At 43.9% G+C, this 14,053-nt stretch overlaps 1 protein-coding gene across 2 annotated transcripts in view; it reads left to right on the top strand.

Moving 5' to 3' along the window:
• USP46 (ubiquitin specific peptidase 46) overlaps nt 1-14,053 on the top strand; it is a 54,459-nt gene that overhangs the window by 27,883 nt on the left and 12,523 nt on the right. For both annotated transcript variants that reach the window (XM_045834516.1, XM_045834517.1), the window contains 2 exons: nt 794-1,023; nt 11,682-11,758. In XM_045834516.1, the coding sequence (XP_045690472.1) occupies nt 794-1,023; nt 11,682-11,758 (307 nt within the window). The remainder of the gene's footprint in view (nt 1-793; nt 1,024-11,681; nt 11,759-14,053) is intronic.

The raw sequence follows: 14,053 nt of genomic DNA, 5'->3' as shown, positions 1-14,053 counted from the left end.
TTGGTAATTTTTGTGACTAGAAAAATATTTGATATTTGTGTTTATCCTAGATTTCAGCCTTACTCTACCAGATTCTCAGTTAATTAGATGTTTGTTTTATAAAGGCTCATTTAATTTGATTGCTGTCTTTTAAAATTGTTGTAATTTATACAGACCAGAATAAAAATAATCTGAGAAGGGGGCAGGGCACTCCCGAGTCTCATTGTGAACATGATTAATAATGAGTCCTCACAGCTGCATCCATCCCGAGACTGTCCGTCCGTATGGCGGGGAACAGCAGTGGGCTTCCGGAAGCATTTGTATTTGGTTTCGGAACACTATCTGATAGATGCATTCTCACAAACAGCCCTCATCTCCCTTACGTGCTTCATTTAAGCTGCTTCCAGGCTGATCCAGGATTTAATACGATCTCTGGGAAGAGACCTCAGTTGCTCTGGATAAATTACAGAATAAATAAGTGACCATTGGTGGTCACATCATATTAAATATTGATATTAGGGAATTTATTTCTGCTATTTTTCTTCTCTTTTTGTAGAAAAAAATATTTTGGTGGCTTTTATTTATATAATGACTTTGGGGAAATATAGGACATTTAGTTCTTGGTGGGTGGTAAAAAATGGAAATGACCAAAAATTCTTTTCAAACTCACCTATTGAAGTTGCCAAATGGAGATGAATATATTCCATACCAGCCCATCCTTTCAACATAAACACTGAAGCGTGGCCTGTAAAATTGAGCATTTCGTTTGCTTTTCAAGCATCAGAGATTGAAATAATGACCTTCTCCTTTCCAGATCTCTTTGATAACTACATGCAGCAGGATGCTCACGAGTTTTTAAATTATTTGCTAAACACTATTGCGGACATCCTGCAGGAAGAGAAGAAACAGGAGAAACAAAATGGGAAATTAAAAAATGGCAACATGAACGAACCTGCAGAGAATAATAAACCAGAACTCACCTGGGTCCATGAGATCTTTCAGGGAACGCTCACCAACGAAACTCGATGCTTGAACTGTGAAACTGTAAGCATTGTGCGGGCTCTCGTGGAGTGTGCTTGTGCCTGTCTGTACAGGCCGTGCTGTGTGTGCGTGTGACGTGGTGTTGTATTCTAGTATCTGGCCTTGGTCTTCACTGTGTGCATAGAGTTCTACTTGTATACATAACCTTGGGTACAAACGTCGGGAAGCACGTCTCCATCTAAGATGTGTCACTCAACTGGCTAAGGTAGAGCGATGAGGGCACATCTTAATGACTGGACTACTTTGCATCCTGGGCAAATTTTAGGGTCCACCAATTGAACTGTTGAACTGGACCTCCAGCCAGTGATCTTGAAAAGATTTTGGTTACAAGGAGGTCATGTGTAACTTAGACCATCCCCCCAACTATAAGGAAACCAGTAGTGTGGTATGGTGAACTTCAAGTCAGAAGTCAGGCTTGACTCCTGATTCTACCGCGGTTAGCTGGGTGTTCAAGTGAGTCCCTTACATCACTGTTGTGTGGGCTGGGTGGCCTTATGTGTTTAGATGAGTCTGGCACGTGGTAGACACTTCGTGTTAGTTGAATTTGAAGACATGATCTCCAGAATATGATTCAGGATGTCATGTTTGCTTGGTATATTTGATTTAATTCTATGTGTGGCCATGTGATATGGTAGTTAGAACCCAGCTCTAGCCCTGGCCAGTGTGGCTCTGTTGGTTGAACATCATCCTGCAAAGCCAAAGGTCGCTGGTTTGATTCCCAGTCAGGGCACATGTTTGCATTGTGCAAGAGGCACCTGATCTCTCTCATATCGATGTTTCTCTCCCTCTGTTCCTCCCTACCTTCCCCTCTCTCTGAAATAAATAAATGCAATCCTAAAAACAATAAAAAAGAACCCAGCTCTAGAGTTAGGTGGTGAGTTTGTATGTTGGCTCAGCCACTCGGTGACTATGGGACCCTGTACGTATTTCCCACCTCTCCGTCCTCACCTCCTCTGCAAATTGGCGATGACGAGAATGCCTGCGGGTTCATCAGGGGTCTCAGAGTTTCCTGACATGGTGGGGAAAATTCTGTAGGAGCGTGCACTTTCTGCTGCAGAGAGAGGTAGTGTCTTCCATCAGACTCTGCAAAGGGGCTGTGGCCTAGTGGTAGTTAAGGCATGTGGGTTTAAGTGGAAGGCTCTTCATTTTTTGACGGTCTTTCTTCTGTCCTTTTAAACAGTTTTGGAATCAACTTTCCAATTTCTTCACTCTAGAAAAATTAGAAAACATAGCGAAGCAAAAGAGACTAAGATAATCAGTAATCTCCCCACCTGGAGTTGATAAATTTATAACATTTTCTAAAAATTGTGATCACATTAGCCAAGAGATAACCACTTGAATATTTTGAAATATATCCTGCCAAAACATTTTCTTCACATACTTACCTATTGAGACATCTTTCCTTCTCCCCTTTCTCCTTCTGTTCCTTGGTCTTTTATAGTCCAATGAAATTCAGATGAACACACAATTAGGACGGTATAATAAATCCCATGTATGTGTTACTTGGGATCAGTGATTAACACATTGGGCCATCCTGTTCATCTCTTGTTCCATGCGCCCTCCCCCATCACCAGACGGGTTTATTTTTAAGCAAATCTCAAATAATGTATCATTTCACTTGTAGTTTCTATATTACTTTGTTCCAAATCTCTAAAAGGTAAGAAATCTTTTTATTCAAGACATAAATACTATTACTTTGAAAAATAAGTCCATTAAGTCATTATTCACTCACCATTCAAATTTGCCGAAACCTTTCTCATTTTATATGTATTTTTTAGCAGTTGCTAATTCAAATCAGGATATATACATGTCCACACAATTGTACTTGGTCAGTCTGTGTCTTACTCTGTAGGTTACTCCTCCCCCATTTTCTTCCTCGCAGTTTATTTGTTGAAGAAATCAGGTTATTTGTCTTGCAGAGTTTCCCATATTCTGGACACATCTGTGGTGGTGGTGTTTATTATGTGTAGTAAATGGCAGTATGTTTTTACCATCCCACTCTTTGTTTTTATTTAACACACCTATTTTATAGTTCTTTTTCTCTGTTGCCTTTTTTTGGATCAATTAAATGTTTTTGTTTCAGGCTTTGAAAGAAACATGTTACTAAATCCATCTTCTAGCACTCCATGTGGGTTTTCAGGAAGGCTCAGATGAGACACTCAGTTTTATTTGTAGTTTCTTTTTTTTGTCTGTGAACAGGTCATTTGATCCCAACAAATGCAAACAGTGCATCTCAAACCTTTGCACTGGAAAAGCCATTGCCTAGCCTGTTACTTCCTGAAGGGCTACCGTAGATGGGAACCCTGAGCCCAAGGGTCTCTCCAAAAATTTTGGATGGAACTCTAGAGTTTGCAGTAATGGGATTCCAGCCGTGTGTGGTTGGCTTGTGGAAGCACAGGGGGTATGTGGGTGTGTCTTTCTGGAGGATGGGGCAGTCGGATTTATTCTTATAGGTATTCCTCCCTGAAATGATGGCTAGATGACTTGAGGCAAGAGTGTTCTTCCCCTTGGAGTTTTGTGGGTAATCGCCTCCATTTTCTTAGACCCTTGAACTGAACAGGATCCTAGGAGTCACCTAATCCTCTCTCCCCACGCCCGAGTCCCTTCTGTGTCATCAGAGCCAGCTGGTCACCAGCATCCCCTGGACCCTGTCCAGAGACGAGGAACTCGATCTCCTGAGATGCATTCCATTTTTAGAAAGCTCTAATTGTTAGAAAGCGCTCTACTTTCTAAGAACATACATAACTTGCAGCCTTTTTTCCCCTGGACTGTCAAATGTTGAAGACCTAGTGTAAGAGAGCACTTAGTGTTCAAGTTTTCCCTCCCAAGATGAGAAACCAGGCCCCCTTTGAGTAATGTCCTCTGCTCAGGGCGGGCCGCCTTTAGACTGTGCGTCAGTCAGAACTGTGAAATCTCACAGTGGGATTAAACTGCCCCAGATCCCGAGCAGCAAATTAGCCCCCCAGGGAGCCCGGCTATTGTAGTTGCCTGGCTGCTGGTTCCTCTAATTGTGGACAACTCCGTGTGCCAGCCTTCATGCTTTCAGAAAACAATGTGGTGTTTTTTTTCTTCTTCTGGGTCTCACCCTTGGTAAATGTTGCTTGTGATTGCAGTACAAATGTCAACTGTGAGATTTATGGAGACAGTTTCCTTCTGCAGTAAACTTGGGGAGACCATTTTAAGGGGTAATTCGGTGCTGACTTTCCTAGATGACCTTGAACAACACGCTGCAGAATGGAGGCATGGGGGTTTTGCAGGGTAGCCTCAGCGCTCCCTTGGTGGTTCTTCACTCAGTTCATAAGATTTGCAGGGCCAGTGGGAGCTTCATTTTGTTGTTAATGTGCCCCCTTTCCATTTAAACTGAGTTTTTGCTCTGCAAACCTGTGGTTTTCCATGCTTCTTGGTGGCTTTAAGACACATTTCTGTCTGTTACTGAGCCAAAGATTGTCTGAAGAACTGCTTTATTAAGTACCAGTGGCGTATATAGCTCCTTCTTGCTTTGTCTGCAGGAGTTAACATTGATCCAGTAGAGCTCTGAGCCCTCATGAAAGCTGATGGGGGCGGGCAGTGGGCCAGGTGTGATTCTGCGTTCCTGGGATTCAGGTGGCCTGTAGTTGCCGCTTGTCCTGAGGCCACCTTTTGGCACCGCCCTTAGCCAGCACATGTTCAGTTCCTGGCCCGATAGCCCGGGGCTCCTTCCTGCCTGGCCACCTTTTTTACTCCAGGAAGGGAGTCTCTGAATTTACTTAGAAGCACATTTGAATAGGATTTTAATGTCTCAGTGACTGAGCAAAGCTCATGATTTACATGTATGTATGCCCTAGAAACTAATTTGTGCTGGTAATTGATTTATAATTGTTACTTTAAGAAGAAGAGCAAGTTGGGTTTCTTCCCCCCTTCTTAAACTAGAGTTTTCGGGGAGCTCCATGCCCAGAATGGGGGGAAAAGAAAGGAGAATAAGATGTTAGCCTGGACTCGTGGAGAGTATTAGTCTTAGTGATATATATGTTTCCGTGGAGACAAGCTGTATTTTCAGTTAGACCAGAATGAGATGCTTGTGTGTGGGAAGAAAATGGTTTTATTTTCTGGCAGCTTTCTGGGGAGAGAGAGAGAGAAGAAAAAATTGCTTGATCACTCATTGCTTTCAACTCTGTCAATCTGGGCCGGGAGCGCGAGCAGCTCAGGTGGGAGAGTCAGTGCGTGTTCTGATCTCCCCAGCAGGGCCGATCCACAGAGCCATGCTTCCTCTCACTCTTAATTCCGGAAGCAGTTTGCATTGGGGATTGAGAAAGTTACAGTCGCTTCATTCTGTTCGTTAATTAGATTTGTGCCTCTCCCCCTCTCCTGAAACAACTAAGTAGGGAAAAAGCTTTCCGCGTGACTGGAGAGACAGTGTTTCTTTGTTTTTGTGCTCTTCCAGTTACAGGAGCTTTAGCAGAACCTGACCCTCCCTGTCTAAATGATGCATGATTTCAGCTGGCTTTCATACTGTTTTTTTCCCTGGAGAAGGGCCCCTTGGGTCTAGGGAAAGTTTTGATAATTAAACAAAAATACCTGTGGATCATTTTAAGAAAGCAGAAAGTATAAAAAGAAAATCATTCAGTTCTGTCACCCAGATGTCTCTGTTGGCATTTAGATGTCTTTCTACTCATTTAGCCTTTTGTTTTGTTGTTTATTCATTCAATTAGTAAATATTTATTGGGTACCTACTGAATGCTGAAAATTATCCTAGCTATTAAGCAGTTAGAACAAACAGAAAAGGTAGTCCCTGCTCTATTGTCTCTTAGTATATACATTTAAAGCTACACATTTTCCTTTAAGCCCTGCTTTAGCTGCATCCCACAAATTGTGATATGTCGGCATTGGTTCAAAATATTTTCTGATTTTCTCACGATTTTTTTGTCTTTGATTTCTTTGATGCAGTAATTAGAGGTATATTGTTTAATTTTCAGATATTTGGGGTTTTCCTAGATATCTTAATGTTACTGACTCAGAATTTAATTTCACTGCGGTTAGGGAATATATGCTGTCTGATTTCAGTCTTTGTAAATTTATTGTGACATGTTTCGAGTGCTAACACAGTCTGCCCTCCTAAAAGAACTTGAAAACAGGGTCTCTCAATCTTGGAACTTAATGTTTAAGATCAGAGAATTCTTACTGTGGGGGCTGCCCTGTGCATTTTAGGTTGTTTACCAGCATTTCCGACTTCTGCCTGCAAGAGGCCAGTAGCCTCCCCACAAGACATGACAACAAAAATGTCCCCAGACATTGCCAGATGTCCCCTGGAAGGCTCTTGTCCTTGCCAAGAACCACTGAGTTGAAAGGAATATGTATTTTGCAGTTTGTGGACACAGTATTCTGTAACTGTCAGTGGGCCATGGTGGCTGACTGAGTTATTCAGATCTTCTCTGTTTTTCTTAATTCCCCCTCCAACCCCACCTTTTCTGTTAGTTGCTGAGAAAGGGGTGTTAACCGTCTAACTCTGATTGTGGGATTGTTTTATTTCTCACTCTGATTCTGTCAGTTTTTGCTTTGTGAATTTTTTTCCTTTTAAAAACAACTTGAAGGTATAATTTATATACCATAACTTTATGCATTCAGTGATTTTTAAAAAATGGAATTTGACGAGTGGTGCGTGTACGGTCAGAGTCCATTTCTGAAACATCCCCACCGCACCAGTAGGGTCCCCCGTGTCCAGCAGTTCATCCCTGTCGCGAGCCCCAGGCTGCCGGTCAGCTGCTTTCTGTCTTCAGATAGTTGCCTTTTCTGGACATTTCGTGTAAATGGAATCATGCAATGTGTGGTTTTTTGTGTCTCATTTCTTTTACTTATGTCACGTTTTTGAGGTTCATTTGAATTATAGCATATGGTTGATTTCGTATTTATTGGTGAAGAATGTTCCAGCCTCGTGCATTTTTGAGGCTCTATTATGAAGGGCTTCCACATTTTTCACTATGGTTTTCTAGTAAGTTGATCCAATTATTAAAAGTACCTTCTTTATTTCTCATTGTTTTTTCTAAAACCTATTTTATCTGATATTAATAGAGCCCACTAAAACTTATGTTAACTGTTGGCATAGTGTATCTTTTTCCCTCCATTTACTTTCAACCTATCTGTGGCTTTATATTTAAAGTTTAGCTCTTATATAGGACAGCATATAGGTGTTCATGCTTTGTTTTAAAAAAGTTCATTCTGCATTTTCTGCCTTTTAGTTCTCATGTTTATTGTATAATTATTGGGTTTGAAGCTCCATTTTATTATTTGTTTTCTATTTATTCCCTTTATTTTTTTTCTTTGTATTGAATTTACTGTGACACTGGTTAACAAAATTACACAGGTTTCAGGTGCACAGTTCTATAGCATATCACCTGTATACACTGTATTGTGTGTTCACCACCCCAAATTAAATCTCTGTCCATCATCATTTAACCCCCTATACCTTTCTCCACTCCCCTCGCCCTCTGTTTTTGTTGTTGTGTTTCTTCTTCTCTACCCTTTAGAAAAGTTATTTGAATATTTATGCTGTTGTTCAGTGGTTCCTCTAGAGCAGGGGTGTCAAACTCATTTTCACTGGGGGCCACATCAGCCTCATGGTTGCCTTCAAAAGGCCAAATGTAATTTTAGGACTGTATAAGTGTAACTATTCCTTAACAATTAAGTGAGAGCTCAGTGCTGCCACCGGGTAGAAACAAGGTGTGGAGGGCCGGATTCGGCCCGTGGGCCTTGTGTTTGCCACCTGTGTTCTAGAGGTTACAATATATATTCTTCACTTTTTACAGTGCGCTTAGAGTTGATAATACTATTATTCACCTAAAACATAGAAAGCTTGGATCATCTGAGTGCATATTCCTCCTGTCCCCACCCCGCCTTGTCCTTCACCCCATAGCTGTCGCGTGTACCACTTTTACGTGTATTACAGACCCCACCGAACGATGTCAGAATTTCCATTCTTGCTGCCCTTCAGTCTCTCCTGCAGATCTGGATTTCTGTCTGGTAATCTTTTCACTTTGCCGTTCAGAACTTCCTTCAACATTTCGTGTAGCGCAGTTCTGTTAATAATGAACTCTTCATTTTGATTTTGTTCTTGAAGGATATAGTCATGGGGTATGATAATTCTGCATCAGTAGTTTTTTCTTTTAGCACATTAAAAAAGCAGTTCAGCTGTCTTCTGGCCTCCGTGGTTTCTGATGAGAGATCGGCTTCTAACTGAACCCTTCTTATGCAGTGTGTTACTTTTTTCTAGATGTATTTAAGGTTGACCTCTTACCTTTGGCTCTCAGCAGTTTGAGCCTGCTGCACCTCGGCTGGCCCTCTTTGTGTTTATCCTCCTTGGTGTTTGTTGAGAGTCTTGAAATCTGTAAATATCTGTCTTCCACCAAATTTAGGAGATATTCAGCCATTTTCTGCCCTATTCTTTCCCCTCTCCTTCTGGGACTCTAATTACATACATAAAATTACCTAATAGGTCTCTGAGTACCTGTTAATTTTTATTTAAATCTTTTTTATCTTTGTCCTTCTCATGGGGTGATTTCTGTTGACGCCTCTTCGAGACTGCCTGCTCTGTGCTCTGCCATCCCCACTTCGCTGTGAGATCCGTCCAGGGCATGAATTCTTCAGTTTTGGAATTTCCTTTTGATTCTCTTCTTTTAAAATACTGTTCCTATTTCTCTGCTGAGATTTCTTTTTTGATTCATTGAAAATATATTTTACTTGACTGAAAATAGTTGTCAGAGCTTCTTTAAAATCCGTGTTTGCCAGTTCTAACGTCTGGGTCATCCCAGCGTTGGCCTCAGTAGTTTTTCTGTAGACACGCCCCCCCCATTTCCCTGCTTCTTCACATACTGTACGTTTACACCGTATCTAGGATACCGAGAAGGTTGCATCGGAGACTCTTGAGTTGTTGTTTTTCTCCAGCGAGGAGTGAGTTTCTCTGGCTTGGCAGGCAGTTATCTTGGTCGGACTCCAGCTGCAAACTCCGTTTCTCGGGCAGCAGCTTGAATGAGGTCAGGCCTCCTGTCTCACGCTGAGTCGCTGTGATCGTTCCCCGAGTGCGTGCAGCCAGACGTGTGGGCAGGCGGGCAGAGGTAGGATGTGCTCTTTGGTTTTTCCCTGTGTTGCCAGTGGACACGGTTTCCCAGTTCGGTTTTCTCTCTCCCAGCCCAGAAAGGCTGCACGCCCCCCCCCCCATCCCGTCCTACAGGCTGTGAAAACGGGAATGCGTTCTGTCCAGCGCTCCTCCTCCGAGTGCGGGCCCCCATCTGCCCGTTTGATTCGCTCTCCAAAACCTTTAGGTAGCTGTGCGTAGTTTAAAACTATCCGAGTCTAACGTTTTCTGGAGGCGAGTTGAAATGCCAGGATCTCATTCATTATTGAAGCCAGTCTCTTGAACTTTCATTTTAGTATGGGGGAAACAGATAGTAAACAAGTAAAAATAAAATGTTTATAATGTTAAATACAGTACGTTCTCATTCGACGTCATTTATAGGCTCTGTGACTTTAAGTGACACAATGTATAAGGAAACCAGTTTTACCAATAGGCTAAGCAATATAAGCAAGAGTTAAATTCCTGGGGCATCTCATCAGTGTCATAAGGAAACAGTGTTGAGCAAAACATTATTCGGGGGGCCTGCTGTGGTCCTGCTGGTGATCTGTTGCTTTGTTACAAACCACCCCAAAAGTCAGACATATGTCACTCTGATTTATTATGGTTCATGTAACTGGATTCATGCAACTGTGGATGTGGCTGAACTTGTGTGTTTGTATTTCCTCTGGCTCGCTCGTGTATTTCCTCTGGCTCTGCAGGCCAGCTGGGGCTCGGCTCTGGGCTGGGCTTGGCTGGGCACCTCCGTGAGAACAGCTCTTCTCCGTGGGTCTCTCATCTTCTTCCTGGGTGCAGTGGGCTAGCCTGGGTCAGTCCTTGTCATGGTGATGACAGAAGGGCAAGGGAGGGCTTTCACAAGTGCTTATTCAAGCCCCTGCTTATAACATGCCTTCTGACATTCCAGTGGCCAAAGCAAGTCGCATGGCTGAACTCGGAATCAGGGGCTCGTGGGATCCAGACGGCCGTGTGGCAAAAGAGCCAGCAGAGGCAGTGGTGAACATTTAGGACCTTTTGTGCATTATACCAGAGCAGTAAAAAGTGCCACAAAAAATGAAACTGGGATGATAGAGATAAGGGGTAGGTGTGTGTGTGTGTGTGTGTGTGTGTGTGTGTAAATATACAGGGGTTGGCAAAAGTAGGTTCACAGTTGTCCGTATGGAGAATAATACATTAATAATACAAGAATAAACTCTGTTTTGCATGGTCATAGTCGTAAACCTATTTTTCCCACCCCGTATAGAGGCCTTTTTTAATATAAAGTTGGAATTAATTTATATGACTACATAGCTAACTCTTTCATTTACTATAATACCCTAAACTGTTTCCAACTTCTTGACCATTTTAGGCCCTTTATAATTTTCTACCCTTTCATGATTTGTTGAGTGCTTACTTCTTGAAGCACTTTACACGTATTATTTATATCATTCTTAAAACAACCTTATGAAATACTCTTCCTGTCCTCACTTTACAGATGAGGAAACTGAGGCACGGAAAGGCTCAGTAACTGGTCATTTGTCATCCACTTTATATGGGGCTGGGAGAGGGTGTGGGGCTGGACCGTCTGCCTCAGTACATATTCTTATGTACACTTCTAGTAAGAGATGGCCTTTGTATCTCTGGATATTTCTTTAGATGATTTCCTAGCAGTGGAGTATTGGGTCTCAGGGTAATTTTCACAAAGAAGGGCGTTATTTTCATCTTGTTGCCAACTGCCTGAGCACCTCAAAGTTGTTGCAGGAACAGTTCACCCCTCCCACTCCCAAGACAGTAAACCACCAGGCTTGCCGGCGAACTGCTGGAGTGTAAGCACTTAGCCGGTGAGCTTCAGTAAGCAGGAGCCCAGAATTGGTGTCCTGTGAGCTGAGCAAGGCTGAGAAATGGCCTGGGCCAGTGAACTAGCTCGGCTGAGAGAGGTCCATGGCCTGGTGGGCCTATGTGAGTCCAGGCGCCAGGCCAGCCCCGGGTGCACTCGTCACCACCAACAGCACAGGGCTCCGCAAACGATGGCCACCTCTTGTATGAAAGGACAGCTGCGTGGGTCGCTAGCGTGACTCTGTAGCCCGTGGCACTTGAGGCTCCCTGACCACTCACGCAGTTTGAGTGACCAGGCACAGGAGGAAGGGAGTGATTCCCAGGGCCTGGCAGAAAGTGTGGGCAAGTCAATGAAGGGTGAGCACCTGAGTAGTAGGTCGCCTAAGTCTCTTGTCCATTTTCCATTTCCATTTTTATCATTCTGCCAGTCGGAGCTGTATGTACAGGTATCTGACTGATACTTCCTACTTCGGAACGGTGGGGGAAATGACTAGAGAGGAGTAGGAATCTGGTTGAGTTTTAACTACTAAAAGTTCTGAATCACGGCTGGGGTACAGATGATTAAATTGAAAATTTGGGATTTTCTGTAGATTGGGTTGTTTTCAAAGTAAGTCAGATTGCCAGTGGACATACAAAGCCACACACAACTTTCACCACAGTCGTGGTTGTCGGTGACCTCTGAGTGTTTAAGGTACTGGGTCTCTTGTTTATTTTGTGCCTAATACTTCTTTTTCTTTTTTTGCTTCAGGTTAGTAGCAAAGATGAAGATTTTCTTGATCTTTCCGTTGATGTGGAGCAGAATACTTCTATTACTCACTGTCTAAGGTAACCCCATGAATTTTGATCGTGGTTGGAGCTTTTGGTCAGGCTAGTAAATAAGTGGGGGAAAAATAGCCTGTATTTCTCAGGAAATAATCTTCCTTTCTGTTCCGCCAGTGTAATCCTATTTTCTACTCCTTCTTTTCTGAGAAAGATTAGAAATAAGTATGCGCAGTCTGGAGAAGAGTCCTGCTAGGAAGAAAGAGGATCAAGTGGAAGCCATTAGTCATTAAGTTCAAAAATAAGTTTTTAATCTTGAATACAGATGTAATAAAGAGGTTTCCCTCTCTTACACACACACACACACACACACACACAGTCACACAATTAGGTTAACCCATTCTGTGGATGCCTGCCTGCTATTCCTTTCTTTTCTAAGGTAATCTACTCAGGCACTTTTGAGCTGAGAACCACTGGGGAAATTGCTTTTTCCTCAGACTTCCAGCATTGAAGGAGATAATTCGTGGGAAAATTTTCTCCTCATTCGGGTTCAGAGTAGGTCAGGAGCCTGGAGTGTGAGAACAATTCATGCCCAGGATAACTGTAGGTATAGCATACATGAATTGTGCTTGAAATTGATATAAAGACACGGTGTCCTTTTCCCCTCCTCACTCCCTTCTTCTTCTCCTGTTTTCCACATGCTTATAGTTAGCCGGGCCCTGTTCTGGACACCAGGCACAGAGGACTGAGCACCACAGACCCCTCTTGTAGCACCCGCATTCGGTGGGATCCATGGATGGTGTCGGTGCTTTGAAGGGGGTTGGACAGGTCTGAAGGGTGCGTGTGCCAGGGCAGGGCCGGTGGGCAGGCGGGCCTCCCGTGGCCCAGGGCACTGCAGCCCGGAGACACTTTGCGGTGCCGGAATGAGGCACTGTCGGTTTTCATCAGGGGAGTAGAGTGGCAGCACTGTTCTTTCAGGAGTGTAGGTGACTTGGAACATTTTAGCGGGTGTAGATTAAAGGGACTTGCTGTGTCAGCTGACTGTAAGAAAGTCATCTTTCAGGGCAAAGGGACCAACTCCAATGTGGAGGAGCTCGGTCCATCCAGGTGTAATGTATCGTGTGAGCTGGGGGCGCATTGCGCTCCCACTTCCCAGGAGTCTGACCCCCACCACCACCCGCAACTCCCCACCCCACATCCCCTGCTTCCACACTGCGGTGATGGACTGATGGTTACCTCAGCACTTCCTGTTGGTTTGGCACATCACCCCTTGTCTCCAAATGCCTTGAGTTCAGGGGTCCGGGACAAGCTTGTTGTCTCTTTGTTTACAAAGTGTTTCATGAGCCAGGGCGGCCTCTTTTTCTTCTGAATGGTTCCCTCTACGGCGGGGGTTTCTAATCTTCCTGTGAGAAGAAGCCATTTTTGATTTCCCTAAGATTTTGTGATCTCAGGGAATAGAAACAGGTGAGGTTGCACCAACCTTAGTCGCAGGTGAGGGCCCAGGAGGAAGGGTATTTGTCCATACGCCTTCTTTGGCAAGGGTGGTTAGGGAGCGTGTAGTAGGTTAGGGAGGTTGACTGCTTCCCCTCCCTTCGAAGCATTATCTGGGCTGTTCTGCAGGGCAGACGGCCGTGGCCTGAGCTATGGGGCCAGCCAGGTAAGGGTTAATTGTTAGTCAAAATACCAACCTTTGGGAGCCTCGTTATAGAGAAATGTCACCCAGATTTATGGTTTCACTTTTTTCACTGGGGACTTGTGTGTGGGGGCCATGCATACGTGAGGAAGGCAGGCTGGAGGCCCTGGGAGATGGTGAAGCTGGGGCGGGTGGGTGAATGTGAAACAGCCTCGGCGTCCCTCTCGAACAGCGTGAGGGTCTCATCTGCCTGGGCTGTCCAGGTTGGTATTCCTGGAGCGCCTGCCCATCCTCATTTTATATCGTCCTTAAACTCGACCTTGACCGGCTTACATGTCCCTGCCCTCATACACACCTAACATCTCGCCTCTCCCCGGAGAGGATGAGCAGGTGAGGCCCAGGAACCACAGGATACCTGCCAGTCCCTTTGCTTGCTCTGCCCGAGACAGAAGATGAGGAGTGATTGCGACCTCTTGTGACCTTTTTCATGGTCTGATGTGGCTTGTGTTCTTGGAAGTTTGTTTTAAAATTAGGATTCTGAAGTTTCTTCTGAAACATCACATCTGTGTATCTCTTCTGATGTGATATTTTTATCTTTCAGTTGATGAAAAAAGTTGAAAAGTCAAGCTAAAATTGCGGAATTTAAATGTCAGATTTCTTCCCGCTCCTTCCAGAATGGTTGTCGGTGATGGGTTCCAGTGTGTGGTCAGTGAACTTCCGTCCCAGGG

This window comes from Phyllostomus hastatus, unplaced genomic scaffold (genome assembly GCF_019186645.2).
Source record: "Phyllostomus hastatus isolate PE091 unplaced genomic scaffold, TTU_PhHast_1.1 phas_contig_196, whole genome shotgun sequence".
NCBI lineage: Eukaryota > Metazoa > Chordata > Mammalia > Chiroptera > Phyllostomidae > Phyllostomus > Phyllostomus hastatus.
This window is presented reverse-complemented; position numbering and strand designations above follow the sequence as displayed.